The sequence below is a fragment of the Carcharodon carcharias genome, chromosome 12 (assembly GCF_017639515.1).
Source record: "Carcharodon carcharias isolate sCarCar2 chromosome 12, sCarCar2.pri, whole genome shotgun sequence".
NCBI lineage: Eukaryota > Metazoa > Chordata > Chondrichthyes > Lamniformes > Lamnidae > Carcharodon > Carcharodon carcharias.
In genome coordinates, this window is record NC_054478.1 from 86,318,318 (window position 1) to 86,332,561 (window position 14,244).

At 38.8% G+C, this 14,244-nt stretch overlaps 1 protein-coding gene and 1 non-coding gene across 2 annotated transcripts; one reads left to right on the plus strand and one right to left on the minus strand.

Annotated features, from left to right (window-relative positions):
* Positions 1-2,813: 2,813 nt before the first annotated feature.
* On the minus strand, positions 2,814-14,133 carry fkbp7 (FKBP prolyl isomerase 7). Its single transcript, XM_041200106.1, has 4 exons — positions 13,819-14,133; positions 8,876-9,027; positions 6,598-6,725; positions 2,814-3,247 (listed from the first exon to the last, which is right to left on the minus strand). Exons 1-4 carry the CDS (start codon positions 14,070-14,072, stop codon positions 3,086-3,088), a joined length of 696 nt encoding a protein of 231 aa, XP_041056040.1. The 5' UTR covers positions 14,073-14,133; the 3' UTR covers positions 2,814-3,085.
* On the plus strand, positions 3,409-3,570 carry LOC121285372. Its single transcript, XR_005944657.1, has one exon. It is a non-coding gene; the product is annotated as a U1 spliceosomal RNA (small nuclear RNA).
* Positions 14,134-14,244: the final 111 nt, after the last annotated feature.

The following is a 14,244-nucleotide window of genomic DNA, read 5'->3' on the forward strand; positions in this document are numbered from 1 at the left end:
CACAAGAGACAGGTGTGGGCAGTTTACGGGTTGTGGGGAGGGTGGGGTCACCAGCAAAAGGGGGTTTGGAGAGACAGTCGGATACAAGGGCGGGAGTGGCTTTTAGCAGGCATCCCTTATCCCAATGCCGGATTCTTTGATCAGACACTGTGCCATTGAAAGATGAACACCTCCAGGGAGGCTGCTGGCAAACCCAGTGGGGTTTTCTGGGTGGCCTTCTGGAGGCACAGAAGACCTGTACAAGTTCGGTCGAATCCCTGAACCACCACTACACCCCGGAGGACTCAGAGATAATAGCCTTTAAGTGGCTCAATAGTGACCTTAAGCAACCAGTAGTTTCCCACATCAGCCTATATCTGCTGGTGACTAAATGGCGGTCAGTTATCCCACCAGCGGTAATGGGCCGCACGGCCATCCCTGTGATTTATCTGAGCCCACCTGCCACTTGGCCCTCTCTGGTGGGCTCCATTAAATTCCAGCCCAATTGTGGATAACAGATAATCCAGAGGCCTTTGTGGCTTTGCCTACTGTTGCTTTAGGCAGATACAAATACATAAAGACATTTCCTTTGATATAAGGAGTTATTACCCTGTACCTGAAAAATACAATGCACCATGATTGACAGCTTAACCCTTTCTGTATATCAGCATGCATATGAATGGAACTGGAAGCAAAATCATCACTGCAGCATTTTCCTCTGTACGAAGAACATTATTTGAACCTAATGTGGAAATTGAGGAACATGCACTCAACAACTTGTAAATAATGATGAGAAATCTGGTTAAGTAAAATAACTTTGAGAGAACAGAAGATTCTTGCTGATTTGGAAAGGAGCTCATTTCTACCGCATTGCCAACTTTGCATTAAGAAGCATTAACACTGTCAGTAGATACTAGTATCTCAACTTCATTTCTGGCAAAGTGATAATTTGCAATCAAACAATTTTGAGTGATTTGAATTTACTATGGTGCAGTTATCTTAATGTTAATGCTTTATGTATAAAACAAAAACCAGTTTTTTTCATAAATGATTCAAAGTACAATCTTTATAAACACCATTTGGAAGGAAATTGTGTTTTTTAATTCAGAAGAAAAAATAAACTGGAGCCATGGGCCACAAAATTCAGCTCTTAAGTACATTCATCTTTGGTGCTCAGTGCTACTTGTGCAGTTTTGGCTCCAAAATAAATTGCTTGAACATTTATGGTGCACGCTGGACCAGATGCTATTTTGCTGAAGGTGTTGGAGTGCACACAGGGAGCATCTGCCACCAGTAGTATGCAGTGTAGGTGGTTTGAGAACTATGTAACAACGGGGTCAGATATGGACCGTCAGAGGCATTGTGAAACCACAGCAACTCATCCACCCAAGGCATTGAGTAAGAATTAATTTTGCATACCTCATTCGGTATTCAAAAGTTACTATAAAATCACTGTTTCAGTTCTGAAACCCAGCAGGAACTATGAGGCTAATCCATTCACTATGTGATTCTTCAATCACACCATGTGTCAACGTCCTCTAATCTCCTGGCTGTCCACCCCTTTTGGCTTCTGTAATATTTTACATTTACACTATTGGTGGCCTCAGCAGGCCATGGCAAAAGACCCACATCATTTCAGGGTCACAAAGTGAATAGATCCTGCTTCTGATAAAATCATGGATTAATCTACTAATTCACTTACTGATAGACTGTTGTAAGGATAAATCTCTGGAATGCAGTAATTTGATATTCTAAAATAAAAACAGCATTTTCAAACAGACCCATCTGTCCAAAGAAGATGGTGTTTTGGTAAGTACTTGTTATTAATGAAATTTGACATCAGCAATGACTGTGTAAACAAAATCAATGAAGCTGATCAATGCAACAATGGGTGCCCATTATTCCAGTTCAAAGAGGACTGATGTTGATAAGGGCAGGAAATGACTATGTACAATTAACTCAGGATGTATAACATGCTGGGTTAGAAGGAAAACCAGAATTTGAGCTGGTGTGGACAGAAATTATTGGTCTTAGACTCAGGTGACCAGTACTTTTGGGCAGGAGAAAACATGTTAGCTTCTGTGGGTGGACATAAACTGGCCAGGGATTAACATTCTATTGCTAAAGAAGCTAAACAAGAAAACACAGGCTACTTTGTCCAGTTACCCAGCAAGTTTTAATGATCTGCTTGGAACTGTAAATTACTACCTAAACACTGTAACAAAGAGATCACAACCAATGGTGTCAGGTTCAATTTTTTTGCAATTCTAGCATGATCACCCTGTCCTCGTTAGTGTTCTTTGTACCTTGGTGTCAGTGCCCTCTAGTGGTTCCTTCAATGTAAGCACTTCACTCGCTTCATCTGAACCTCCTCGTTTATGCTCACCTGGCTGGGGAAGTCTCCTCCTACGCCCAAGTGCAATTATCTTGAAGGGGAAGGTTTTAAAGGGGCTGCAACTACTCAGGGATCATCACCTTGCTACACTCTTTAAACTTTGTTCCCTTCATCAGGCAAACCTGAAGGCAGTGTTTTTGTTAACAAGCTTCAGATCCATTTCTGTCTGTTAAAGAGAGCAATGTGTTTCTAATTACATTGTAGGCAGAGAATATGCTTTCTTCTGGTTTTCTGATTTATGGAGCCCCCTAAAGCAAAGGATTGGCTGAACAATATGAAGGATGATTGATTTTCACAAACTAAGTGCCCTTAGCTCTTGCATTCGTTTTACACATTAGTTTGCATTTTCTAACAGCAGCAATTAGTTATACAATTTCAGTTGTTTCAATAAGTAGTTAAAATTGTCAACGCCCAAAAATGAGGCATGAAAATACAGCTGTTCATTTCAAAACATTTATTTAAATGGTCATTGTACAATTCAATATTTCTTTTAAATACAAACACTGGAGTGATCCCAGTTCCACAGTATTTTATGAATATTAACCATGATATTAGGTTTAAAATAACTTCAAAGTATCAAAAGGTCAACATTTTGGCAAAAATATTTTGTGTTGTGAAGTAACAAGGAAAGTATTTTTAAAATACTCAGTGGTATTTAAAAAAACACCATTTCAGTTAGGTAGATACTAAATTATCTTACGAGCACAAATGCTACAGCTCATCATGCTGAAAAACATTGTACTCTCTGACAGAAATGTAGCCATCTCCATTATGATCATTCCTTATGAGTATATCTGTGAGTACACGATCTTTGTAGCTAGGATCTTGATTCCTATTATCTCTCTTAAACTCCTCTTGCAAATATATCTTCAGCTGAAATCAATAAGAGAATGTATTTCAACTTTGCATAGAAGGGAATTATAGGTCTTGTTAAAAATGGCAATCAATTTGATCAAATTCTTCAATAAAATAACAGAGAAGGTTGATGAGGGTAGTGTGGCTGATGTATTTATGGGTTTTTCAAAGGGATTAGATGAAGTACCACAGGGGAGAAACAATGATCATGAAGATTGTGCACCCAGGACGAGGCTATCCCATTGCACTGCGGGTGTGCTGACACCTGTGACATCCCCAAATACAGGATACTCGACTGCAAAATTTGTGGTAGTGGGGGACTGTGTTCGCGCTTTCCCAGATTTGCAAATGATAATAGGCTTTAATTGTGCTCACAATCTATGAGATTAAAGAGACAGTAGCAGGTGAATGAGGTGGTCTTGTGGTGTAGTTGATAGCATTTCTGCTTCTGAACCAGAAGCTCTAGGTTTGAGTCCCACCACAAGACTTGAGGCCAAGGAAGGTGCATTCATAATCTGGCTAAATAGGTTGAGCATCAACCTACAAATCTTTCCAACACAGGCAGTAAATGCAGGACAGATTCCTGGTCAGTCATGTGATAGAAAGTTGGAGCCTCTACCTCTACCATCACTATCTATAGCTCCTGACAACACATACACATAATTGCAACAAAAACAAAAATTGCTGGAGAAATGCAGCAGGTCTGACAGCATCTGTGGAAAGACAGAGTTAACATTTCAAGTCTGTATGAGACTGTCGAAGACTCATACGGACTTGAAAGTTAACTCTGTCTTTCTCACCACAGATGCTGTCATATTTGCTGAGTTTTCCCAGCAATTTTTTTTGTTTCAGATTTCCAGCATCCGCAGTATTTTGCTTTTATCTAACGCATAAATGCATGTGGCCACAGCAATTTGGACTTTCTGAGTGAACTGTGACACACACAGTAGTTTGAATATGAACTTGGCTATGCGACAGAAAACAGTAACGGTGAACAGTTGTTTGTCAGACTAGAGGGAGATATACAGTCATGTTCCCGAGGAGTCAGATTATGACAATTTCTCTCTTTTTTGATATATATTAGTGACCTGGACTTGAGAATACAGGATATAATTTCAAACTTTGTTATTTGATAGGAAACTTGGAAAAGTAAACAATGAGGAAGATAGAACTAACTTCAGGAGGTGGGATCAGCAAAGCGATGGAAAGTGCCAATGACAGTGCTATCAAGTGGCATTTACTCAGCAATAGCCTGCTCACTAGTGCTCAGCTTGGGTCACCAGGACCACTCAGCTCCTGATTTCAATACAGCCTTGGTCTAAACATGGTCAAGAGCTGAACCCAAGCGATGAGGTGAGAGTGACTGCCCTTGATATCAAGGCTTCACTTGACCAAGTGTAACATCAAGGAGCCCTCGTAAAACTAAAGTCAAAGGGAATCATGGGGAATGCTCTCTACTGATTAGAGTCATACCTGGCATAAAAGATGGTTTTGGTTGTTGGAGAACAATCATTTCAGTCCTGGGATATCGTTGCAGAAGTTCTTCAGGATAGTGACCGCAGCCCAACCATCTTCAGCTGTTTCATCAATGACCTTCCCTCCATAAGGTCAGAAGTGAGGACATTCGATGAAGATTGCACAATATTCAGCACCATTCATGACTCATCAGAAACTGGAGCAGTCCATGTCCACATGCAGCAAGACCTGGACAACATTCAGGCTTGGGCTGATAAAGTGACATTCATGCCATACAAGTGCCAGGCAATGACCATCTCCCCATGACATTCAATGGCACTGCCATCACTGAATCCTCCACTATCAACATCCAGGGGGATTACCATTGACTAGAACCTGAACTAGACCAGCCATATAAATACTGTGGCTACTAGATCAGGTCAGAGGCTGGGAATTCTGAGGAGAGCAACTCACCACCTGACTCCCCAAAGCCAGTCCACTATCTACAAGGCACCGAGTCAGGAGTGTGATGAAATTTGCCTGATGAGTGCATCTCCAACAACACTCAAGCTTGACAACATCTAGGACAAAACAGCTCCCTTAACTATCACCCAATCCATCACCTTTAACATTCACTCCCTCCACCACCAACACACAGTGGCAGCAGTGTGTACCATCTACAAGATGCACTGCAGCAACTCACCAAGGCTCCTTCAACAGCACCTTCCAAACCCACAACCTCTACCACCTAGAAGGACAAGGGCAGCAAATGCATGGGAACACGACCAGCTGCAAGTTCCCCTCCAAGTCACACACCAGCATGATTTGGAACTATACTGCCATTCCTTCACTGTCGCTGGGTCAAAATCCTGGACAGTATTGTGAGTGTTCCTACAGTGCATGGACTTCAGCAGTTCAAGATAACAGCACACCGTTACCTTCTCAAGGGCAATTAGGGATGCACAATAAATGTTGGCCTAGCCAGTGATGCCCATATCCCATGAACAAATAGAAGAAAAAATAGACTGGTAAAATGGGCAGATGAACTTTGATGCAGAGAAATATGAAGTGATAACATCTTGGTTGGAAGAATGAGGATACTTAATGGTACAATTTTAAAGGGGGTGCAGGAACAGAGGGAGCTGAGTCTAAATGTACACCAATCTTTGACGGTGGCATGACAAGGTGAGAAAGCTGTTCAAAAAAATCATATGGATCCTTGGCTTCATTAAGAAAATCAGTGCAAAAGTAAGGAAGTTACGCTTAACCTTTATAAAACCCTGGTTGGATCTCAGGTCAGGTATGGTGTTCAATTCTGAGCACAACATTTTTAGGAAGGATGTCAAGGCCTTGGAGAGGGCACAAAAAAGTTTTACTAGACCAACACCAGGACACAGATTTAAAAGGTGATTGGCTAAAGAACCAGAAGTGACTTGAGACATTTTTCTTTAAAAAAGTGAGTTGTTGTGGTTTGAAATGCACTGCCATAAAGTTGGTGGAAGCAGATTCAATACTAACATTCTAAGGAGAAATGGAAAAACACTTGGAAGGGAAAATACTTACAGGGCTACGGGAAAAGAGGAAGGGAGGGGGATTAATTAAATAGCTCTCCCAAGGAGTTGAAACAGGCACTATAGGCTGAAATGATTTGAGTTGAAATTGTATATGTTCATCAGGGTGATAATGTCAGTACTAGAAACAGATTATCCATTTTTGGCATGCAGGAGCAGTGCAAAGCATTTGCCTGCAGACAGACGATCACATTAGCACCAATGTGATAAGTTTCCTATGTGTATCAGTTCAAAAGTAGCCATGATTTTCTTTCAAAAAAAATTACTTTTCTTGAAAAATAAGCTTCAAATCATTTCAAGTTTGACATAACCAATTCTTCCAAAAATATTATACTTGCATACCTCATCACGGGAAAGCTTTTTATCACCATCCAAGTCAATGAGCTTAAAAGATTCCACGCTCCGTGGCCCTTGTCTCACTGCATAGAGTTCAATTTCGAAAAGCAGGGTTGAATTGGGTGGTATCTTATCTGAGTAGAAAGCCAAACATTAATTCTCTTTGACACAAAGGTATGTTTAGTTTACATCTGGCCTTCATTTTCACCCGTGAGTATAAACATTTCTATTGTTCCTTTCTTCATCCATAAAGACAGGGCAGTTGATGCCCTTAATTTGTCAAGGAAAAATGATACGCTCTAACTCACTAAGAGCCACATGCCTGATGCTTTGGGATTTCTTCTTCAGAGTTGTCGTTGTATAAAGTAACCCAACAGCCAACCCATTGAGGAAATCATACATTACTTGGGAATGGCATATGAATTTGGGGGCCAGTGTTAGCTATAGCTAATCCTGCATTACCATTCCCATATTAAAGACAGACATTTAAATCATGATTTTCGGGTAGGAATTGAAGTTTTAACTACAGTCTTTAATGCAATAAGACTGAAAAGCTGTTTCCTGACTCAAGTGGCAACTGTGCCTTTTTAATCCCTCACTACAGCCATGTCCTATAACTTTAGTCAATCTTCCTTTCCATCCCAATGATTTAATTTGCATAGAGAAACCTTACCCATTTTGGTTTAATTTCTTACAATGCTAGGGTATTGTAAGGAATCTCCTTCTGTCTAGTTCTACCATTTTGATAGTTATCAGGAGGCCAAAAATCCTTACTGGCCTGTGCACATCCCCAATATTGTAGCAAGACTGTGCCATTATTATTTGGCCTTACATTGGAGATTCTACACAATCCTGTAAAGGTTGGAGGTTCCACATGATAGGAATTTCCTTCTCAGAGATGTTGTTGTATAAAGTAACCCAACAAACAACAAGCAGTTCTGACCTATTGAGGAAATCATTCACTACTTAGGAATGGCATGAGTTCAGCACTCAGTTGAGGCCAATTCTGGACCACCATTCCCACATATTAGACAAATCTTGATTGTTAGGTACAAATTAAGTCAATGATCAGTGGTGTAGAAAGACACAAGGCAAAGGCCCCCCAACAGCATGATTTCCCGCTTGCCCCACCTCAAAGGAAACTTTGATATAGCGATCCTTCAAGACTGGTATGCACAACAGAAACAAGCTGACTGCTCACTTCCACAGGGAAAGCCAGACCTACCTAGATGTAGCTTGCTGATTAATCCAAAGAAAAACAAGTTTAACCCTTTCTTTCCCTCTTATTATTGGTCCCCTTACATAACCTATTTTAATCTTACTTTGTGCACTACTCACTTTTGGAAAATTGCCTACTCTAGACATACTTCTAACCAAGCCATTACTATACTTATATTAATAAGTTCTATTGTCATGGAAAGCATTTTTAATACTGATTTTATCCATCATCTTGATTTTTTTTATTATTAGTGCTTACTATTTTCACATTGCTGGCGAAATTTCATTAAGTGCCAATCCTGAGTTACTGAAGCAGAGATGTGCTTCCTTTTTGACCCACAATCCTGGTGGTGATTGTTAATTTATTGCTCGGTCAAAAGTCTATTATTTTTATTAATATTAGTAAAGTTAGTAATCCCAGGACCAATTTTGAGTGTACATACCGTGTAGAAATAAATACATGCGTTCTACTCTAGCAACACCAGAGTCTCATCTTTCTCAGCATGCATAATTGTTCAAAGATATCAACAGATTGTGTGGATGGACAAGCTTCTCCTCAGGAACTGCACAAAATTTTAAACAGTTAAAAGTGAGGCATCACCAATTAGTCAAGGCAATACAGAAGTTTAAGTATGTATTACATGTGTAAAGATAGTAAATACTATTGTTAGGTTTGATGCATAATCAGGTCTATGCCCAAAACATTCCAAACATTCCTTTAATAAATAACAGGACAAAAGTGCAGGAGGCATTATTGCACAGTGCACAAAAGTGCAACAGTATTAGATTCTCATTTCTTCAAAGAAAATCAAAAATTTTGAAATCATGTTCATGCTTTTGGCCAAAATGTTTCAGGCTGTTAAGTAGCATGCATTAAATCATGGCTGCTTCACAGATGAAATTCATAGCAATAACGTACATGCTGTGCTCTGTTATACATTCAATGTTGATCTACAAGTTAAAATGGGAGGACTTTTCACTTCATTTGTGTAAAATTAATGAGGTTTCAATAACAGGAATTTAAAAAGTAAACAGGAAAACCTGTTAAATTGCAGTTAGATATTACCTCTGCCAATTTCACCAAATCCCAGGGAAGGTGGTATAATTAACTTTCTTTTTTCTCCTTCACACATGCCTGTCATACCAATGTCTAATCCTTTTATCACTTGCCCGACACCAAGAATAAACCACTTAGGATGGCCTTCATTGTCTGTACGACTGTAGGAATAAATAAGAAATGTTCTTTCAATTAGCCATAGGTTATGAATCTTTCAATTAGTCAAAATAATAAAATTACAGTTTTTATGAAAACTGTTTTGCAGGGAAGCTGGGCCACCTAACCAAAATATAAAGTAAAAGGAGAACAATTTTTTCCCCACACAGATTCCACAAAGCAACCTGAAAATGTACTCAGGACATTACTTCATTTTAATTTGTTGTTATATTAAAATGAATTTTAGAAATTCATACACGTTGGAGGTGTTGCTATTCCATGTCTGTCCATAAACTACATAAACATAGTTACATGGTCAATAAACTAAGTTAGATGATCCCTCAACACAGCCATGTCCCATAACTTCATCCTTTCCAAAATCCTTCTTTCCAACTTGGTGACGTCCTGATGAAAGTCAACCAAAATGTGGAAGCTTTCTCTGCACAATGCTAAGGTATTGTAAAAAAATCTCCCTCTGTTTTGTTCTACCATTATGATACTTACCAGGAGGCCAATAATCCACAGCCAGCCTGCGTACATCCCTAATATTGCAGCAGAACTATGCCAGAGGGCTACACGTTAGTACTTGGCTTTATGTTGGAGATTCTACAGAATGTTGTAAAGAATGGAAGTTCCATACAGTGTAGGGATTTCCCCCTCAGAGATGTTGTTGTTTACAGTAACCTAACAACAAGGAATCCTGAACCATTGAGGCAGCCATCCAATTGCCTGGAGTGCAAGCTCCCACAACACTCAAGTAGCTTGACACTGTCCAGGACAGAGCAGCCCACTTGATTGGCACCACATCCACAAACATTCATTCCCTCCACCACCAATGCACAGTAGCAGCTGTGTACACCATCTACAAGATGCATTGCAGGAACCAAGGCTCTTTCAAAAGCACCTTCCAAACCCATGACTACTGCCATCTAGAAGGACAGGGGCAGCAGATAGATGGGAACACCACCACCTGGAAATTCCCCTCCAAGTCACTCTGGCTTGGAAATATATCACCGTTCCTTTGTTGTCACTGGATCTAAATCCTGGAACTCCCTTCATAAACAGCACTGTGGGTGTACCTACACCACATGGACTGATGTGGTTCAAGAAGACAGCTTACCATCGCCTTCTCAAGGGCAACTAAGGATGGGCAATAAATGCTGGTCCAGCCAGTGAAGACCACATCCCTTGGGTGAATTTAAAAAAAAACATATGCTACTTAGGAATGGCATGAGTTTGGGGGTCAGTGCTCAGTTATGGTCAATTTGGAGTACCATTCCCATATTAAAGATAGACATTCAAATCTTGCCACACCTCAACCTTAATAGAACTATTATTTAAACGTAAGTAGATATTTAATCATCATTTATACTGGTATTGCCTCTGGTAACTGTATCAAATTGTGTGTGCATGTTTTCTAAACTCTGCTTGCTGGTATGATGAGAAATGTCTCCATTAAGAGCAATAAAACTTTATCTGAATAAGAGCATCACAATAAGGACTTTAGGAATTATTCTCAATTAGTGCACAATATACAAATTACTTGTAGGTTTACCTGGTTACATTGCTTGTTTCAATAATGCTAAACAACAAAATCTACAGTTTTGCTCTTTTTTAACGATTATAAATATTGCTCTTCATACCAGGTCTTGCCTGCATGATGTAAGCTTCTTAGCTGAAAAATGATAACTGAACAACTCATGCCAATTTATTCAAAATGTTAAATGGTCAATCAGATGACAACACAAAATGGAAATTCATTTTAAGTTCTATAACTTACCTACAAAGGAATTAAGAAAAATATTCAATACATTGTATAACTCTTTAGAGATTGACCTAGTCTCATCTATGATCATGTCTACCAATGGAATCTGGGCTAGCACTGGTTGCAAAAATCAGACATTAGACTGGTTTCAAATGAGCAATATTAAAAAAAACCTTTAAAAGGTGATAAGTAAAGCAAAGAAGAAATGTACATAAAAGATAATAAACTGTAAACAGTTGAACAAGTTAAAATAAATAAACCAGACTAGAAGGGAGAAAGGGATGACAGTGATTACAGATTGAAGTGTTCACCTTTGTCTTCAGTTTACTTTGGTACTAACCTATTAATGTTTAATATTACAATAATAAAGCTACTGATGTTTAGCTTTATGTTCAGTATCAAAATGCCAGTTGAAAAATACAGGTCAGTTGAGGGAGGCCAAATTTCCCTCAACCTGAAAGTAGATTATGGGCTAAAAGAAATGACCACCATAGCTAAAATTTGAATCAAACTGACAAAATAGGCCACAACTAAGTGTAAGAACACAGAAATTGACTGCACTTGAGCAGTTTAATTTTGCTTTCCAAAGGATAGCTTACAGAAATATTCTTACATTTCCAAAAAAACCAAAAATGCATTTATAATATTTAGTGGATTATTAACTTTATTTTAAGCTCTCTGATGCAGGCTGCTTATCATCACAAACCTTTCTTCAACTGAGAAAATAAACACACAGTCGAGTGACTAACATTTATATTCCCTCTGATTAATAAACAGAAGAATTTTTTTTCCTCTTGGAGGAGAAACTCCATACAACAGATTACTGCAACAAAGCAAGTTTGTGACAGGTAACATTTCAATCTAACCTCAGGATTTTCTGTTCACAAATTAGTTGAGTTTATTTGAGGTACTAATCTGTTCAAAAGTAGCGTCAGTTATTTAGTACATTTGCAACATGCAAGACATTCTGTAGTTAAAAGCAATCTCCAATGAGCATTGAGTATACTCATCACTCCCAGGGAGGGAAAAATATATCTGGCATACTGGGGATCAAAGTATTATTAATTTTGGAAGCTTGAAAATAAATGGGACCCATTGATTTATTTGAAATATGAAGCTATAGTTTAGATTTAAATCTAGAATCAAAACCAATATATTCTGCATCAACATACTCACAAGAAAATCTGTCAAGTTACCTCTGAACCAAACACACACATTTACTGGGAAAGCTCAGAGGTACATGCAGTAGAAGTATATTAAACAGACAGACAGCAAAAGGCAAAGAGGAGAAGCCTACAGTAGACCTGTAATAAATTGACAAATGACAGCTAATTTGATCAAACAAAAACAGATTTCTTATAGAATACAAACATTAAAATACTGGAAATGCACTTCAAATGCATCAGTGTCTGTAAAGAGAGAAGGCAGGTTAACATTTGAGGTACATACACTTTTCTTCAAAACTGAACACTGAAAAATAAGTAACCCCCTTTGTAAGAATAATCAAAAAAAGTGAGAAAATAGACAACATACACTGCAACTTCACAGAAGGTTAATGAGGTTGAATGATCTTGTTAAATCACGTAAAAATTGTCCTGAATTTTACAGTAGCAATGAAGCAAAATCAGCATTTGTGAAATTGACACTAACTTATGGCATCTGCACGTGAAGTTCAATGCGGAAACCCAATAGCTGCTGTCAGTGATTCCCCGTTCCTCTAAAGAGTGGTGTTGAAGTCCCGCAGATGGAAGTATTTTAAGATCACTTAAATTGATGTGAACATCAACTTATGCGCTACTGATTTCACCAGAAAAACATAAAAAGCTATGCCTTGTTGAATAAGGTGTAACTGGGCTTTTAAGCAGTAGACCAAGTTCACAATTACTGAACAACCTTTCCGTGAAAAATTAATTTTATATTTGTGGAATGTCTAATTTCTTGGTTTGAGTTTATTTTATAGGTTTTGAATATAAATTTAATTTTATATTTCATCTTCTGCCATACTTCCATGTGGGTGTTCTAATCTTTACTTTGGTCTCTGTAAAATGATTTTTAAAAAGTGAAGATTAATCAGTGCATTTTATTTCCTGGTTTGCTGCCTGTAACAATTCTTGATGTGGTTGGCTGCTTAGCTTGCTTGATGAGATCCCAACCGTTGGGCACCAGGTTTTAGAATTAAGTTCACATCAGGAACAGTGAAATTCACATCACAGAAATCACTAGATCTTTGTGGGTTGCTTTCTTCAAGGTTACTGGCAAGTACGGTTACTTTGTTGCTGACTACAAAATCTGGGCCATTAACTTATTGAGGCAATGCAAATTCATTAGTCTTCAGCCTCCTTCAGTGTTCTGATAAATAAAGCTCAATGCAAGGTCAAGGAACAGCACCACATTTTTCAATTAATGCTTTACAACCTTCTGAACTCAACATTCAGTTCAACAATTTCAGACTGTAATCTCTGCCCCAATTTTCTTTGCAATTTTGTTCTTACTGCCTCGCTTTCCCCCTATTTTTGCTTTAGGACAGCATCTGTTCATCATTCTGCTATTCACACCTCATCTAGACATCTTTTGTCTGGTTTCTTTGCCACTCCCTATGGCCTTGCACTATAACCTTTTTGTCAATTAATCTCACCTGCCCCCCACCCTATCACAAACTTTCCCTATTGTTCTTTACCCTCGTCCTATCCTTATATTTGCTGAAAACCTATTACATTTCTAAATTTTCCCAGTTCTGATGAACGGACATCAACCTGAAACTAACTCTTGTTTCTCTCACCACAGATGCTGTCAGACCAGCTGAGTATTTCCAGTATTTTATTTCAGATTTCCATCATCCACAGTATTTTGCTTTTGAATATGAAATAGCAATTTGCTTTAGGGAAAAGGTGCAGAATGTAATTGGCAGAAATTTCACAGAAAAATTATCTAAATATGCGTGGTATATTTTCCAAAATAAGTACCATGGCACTTGCACAAAATAGGTTAAATGTAAAGAGGAAAGCATCGACAGAAACGCTTCAAAGTTTACCTGCAGTAAATCTGGGACCCGTCTTTTGCTAGGTAACCATCATAATGTGCATTAAGCGCATCTCCGCGTTTGCTCTTCACATCACAGTGTTCTGGCTTGTATACAACTTCAATCTTTACTTCTTCTTCTACTTTCGCGCAAATGTAATTAAAGATTACAGTACAAACCAGCGAGTAGAAGAGCAAAGGGCTATGTCGGTACATATTGGACATAAGGGTGGTTGACGAGCAGCAAATAACCTGGCCTACAACCATCAGCTACCGCACTTCCCCAAACTCAAGCTCTGCTGCCACGTATCAATGATCCACGTAACCCCGACAACTAACTCACGGCGGCAGCCCTTTCTGTCATTGGTTAGTATATCTGTCAATCAACATTCCCCGCCCATTCGCTCTTCCTCTCCCATTCGCTGGGCTAATATCGCGA

Bases quoted from the DNA above. Each gene is read 5' to 3' on its own strand.
- fkbp7 (XM_041200106.1), bottom strand. From the start codon at position 14,072: ATGGTTGTAGGCCAGGTTATTTGCTGCTCGTCAACCACCCTTATGTCC. The intron at 6,726-8,875 runs GTAATATCTAAC...CTTTCTACTCAG, and splicing joins ATTTGGTGAAATTGGCAGAG to ATAAGATACCACCCAATTCA. The intron at 3,248-6,597 runs GTATGCAAGTAT...TATTGATTTCAG, and splicing joins AAAAGCTTTCCCGTGATGAG to CTGAAGATATATTTGCAAGA.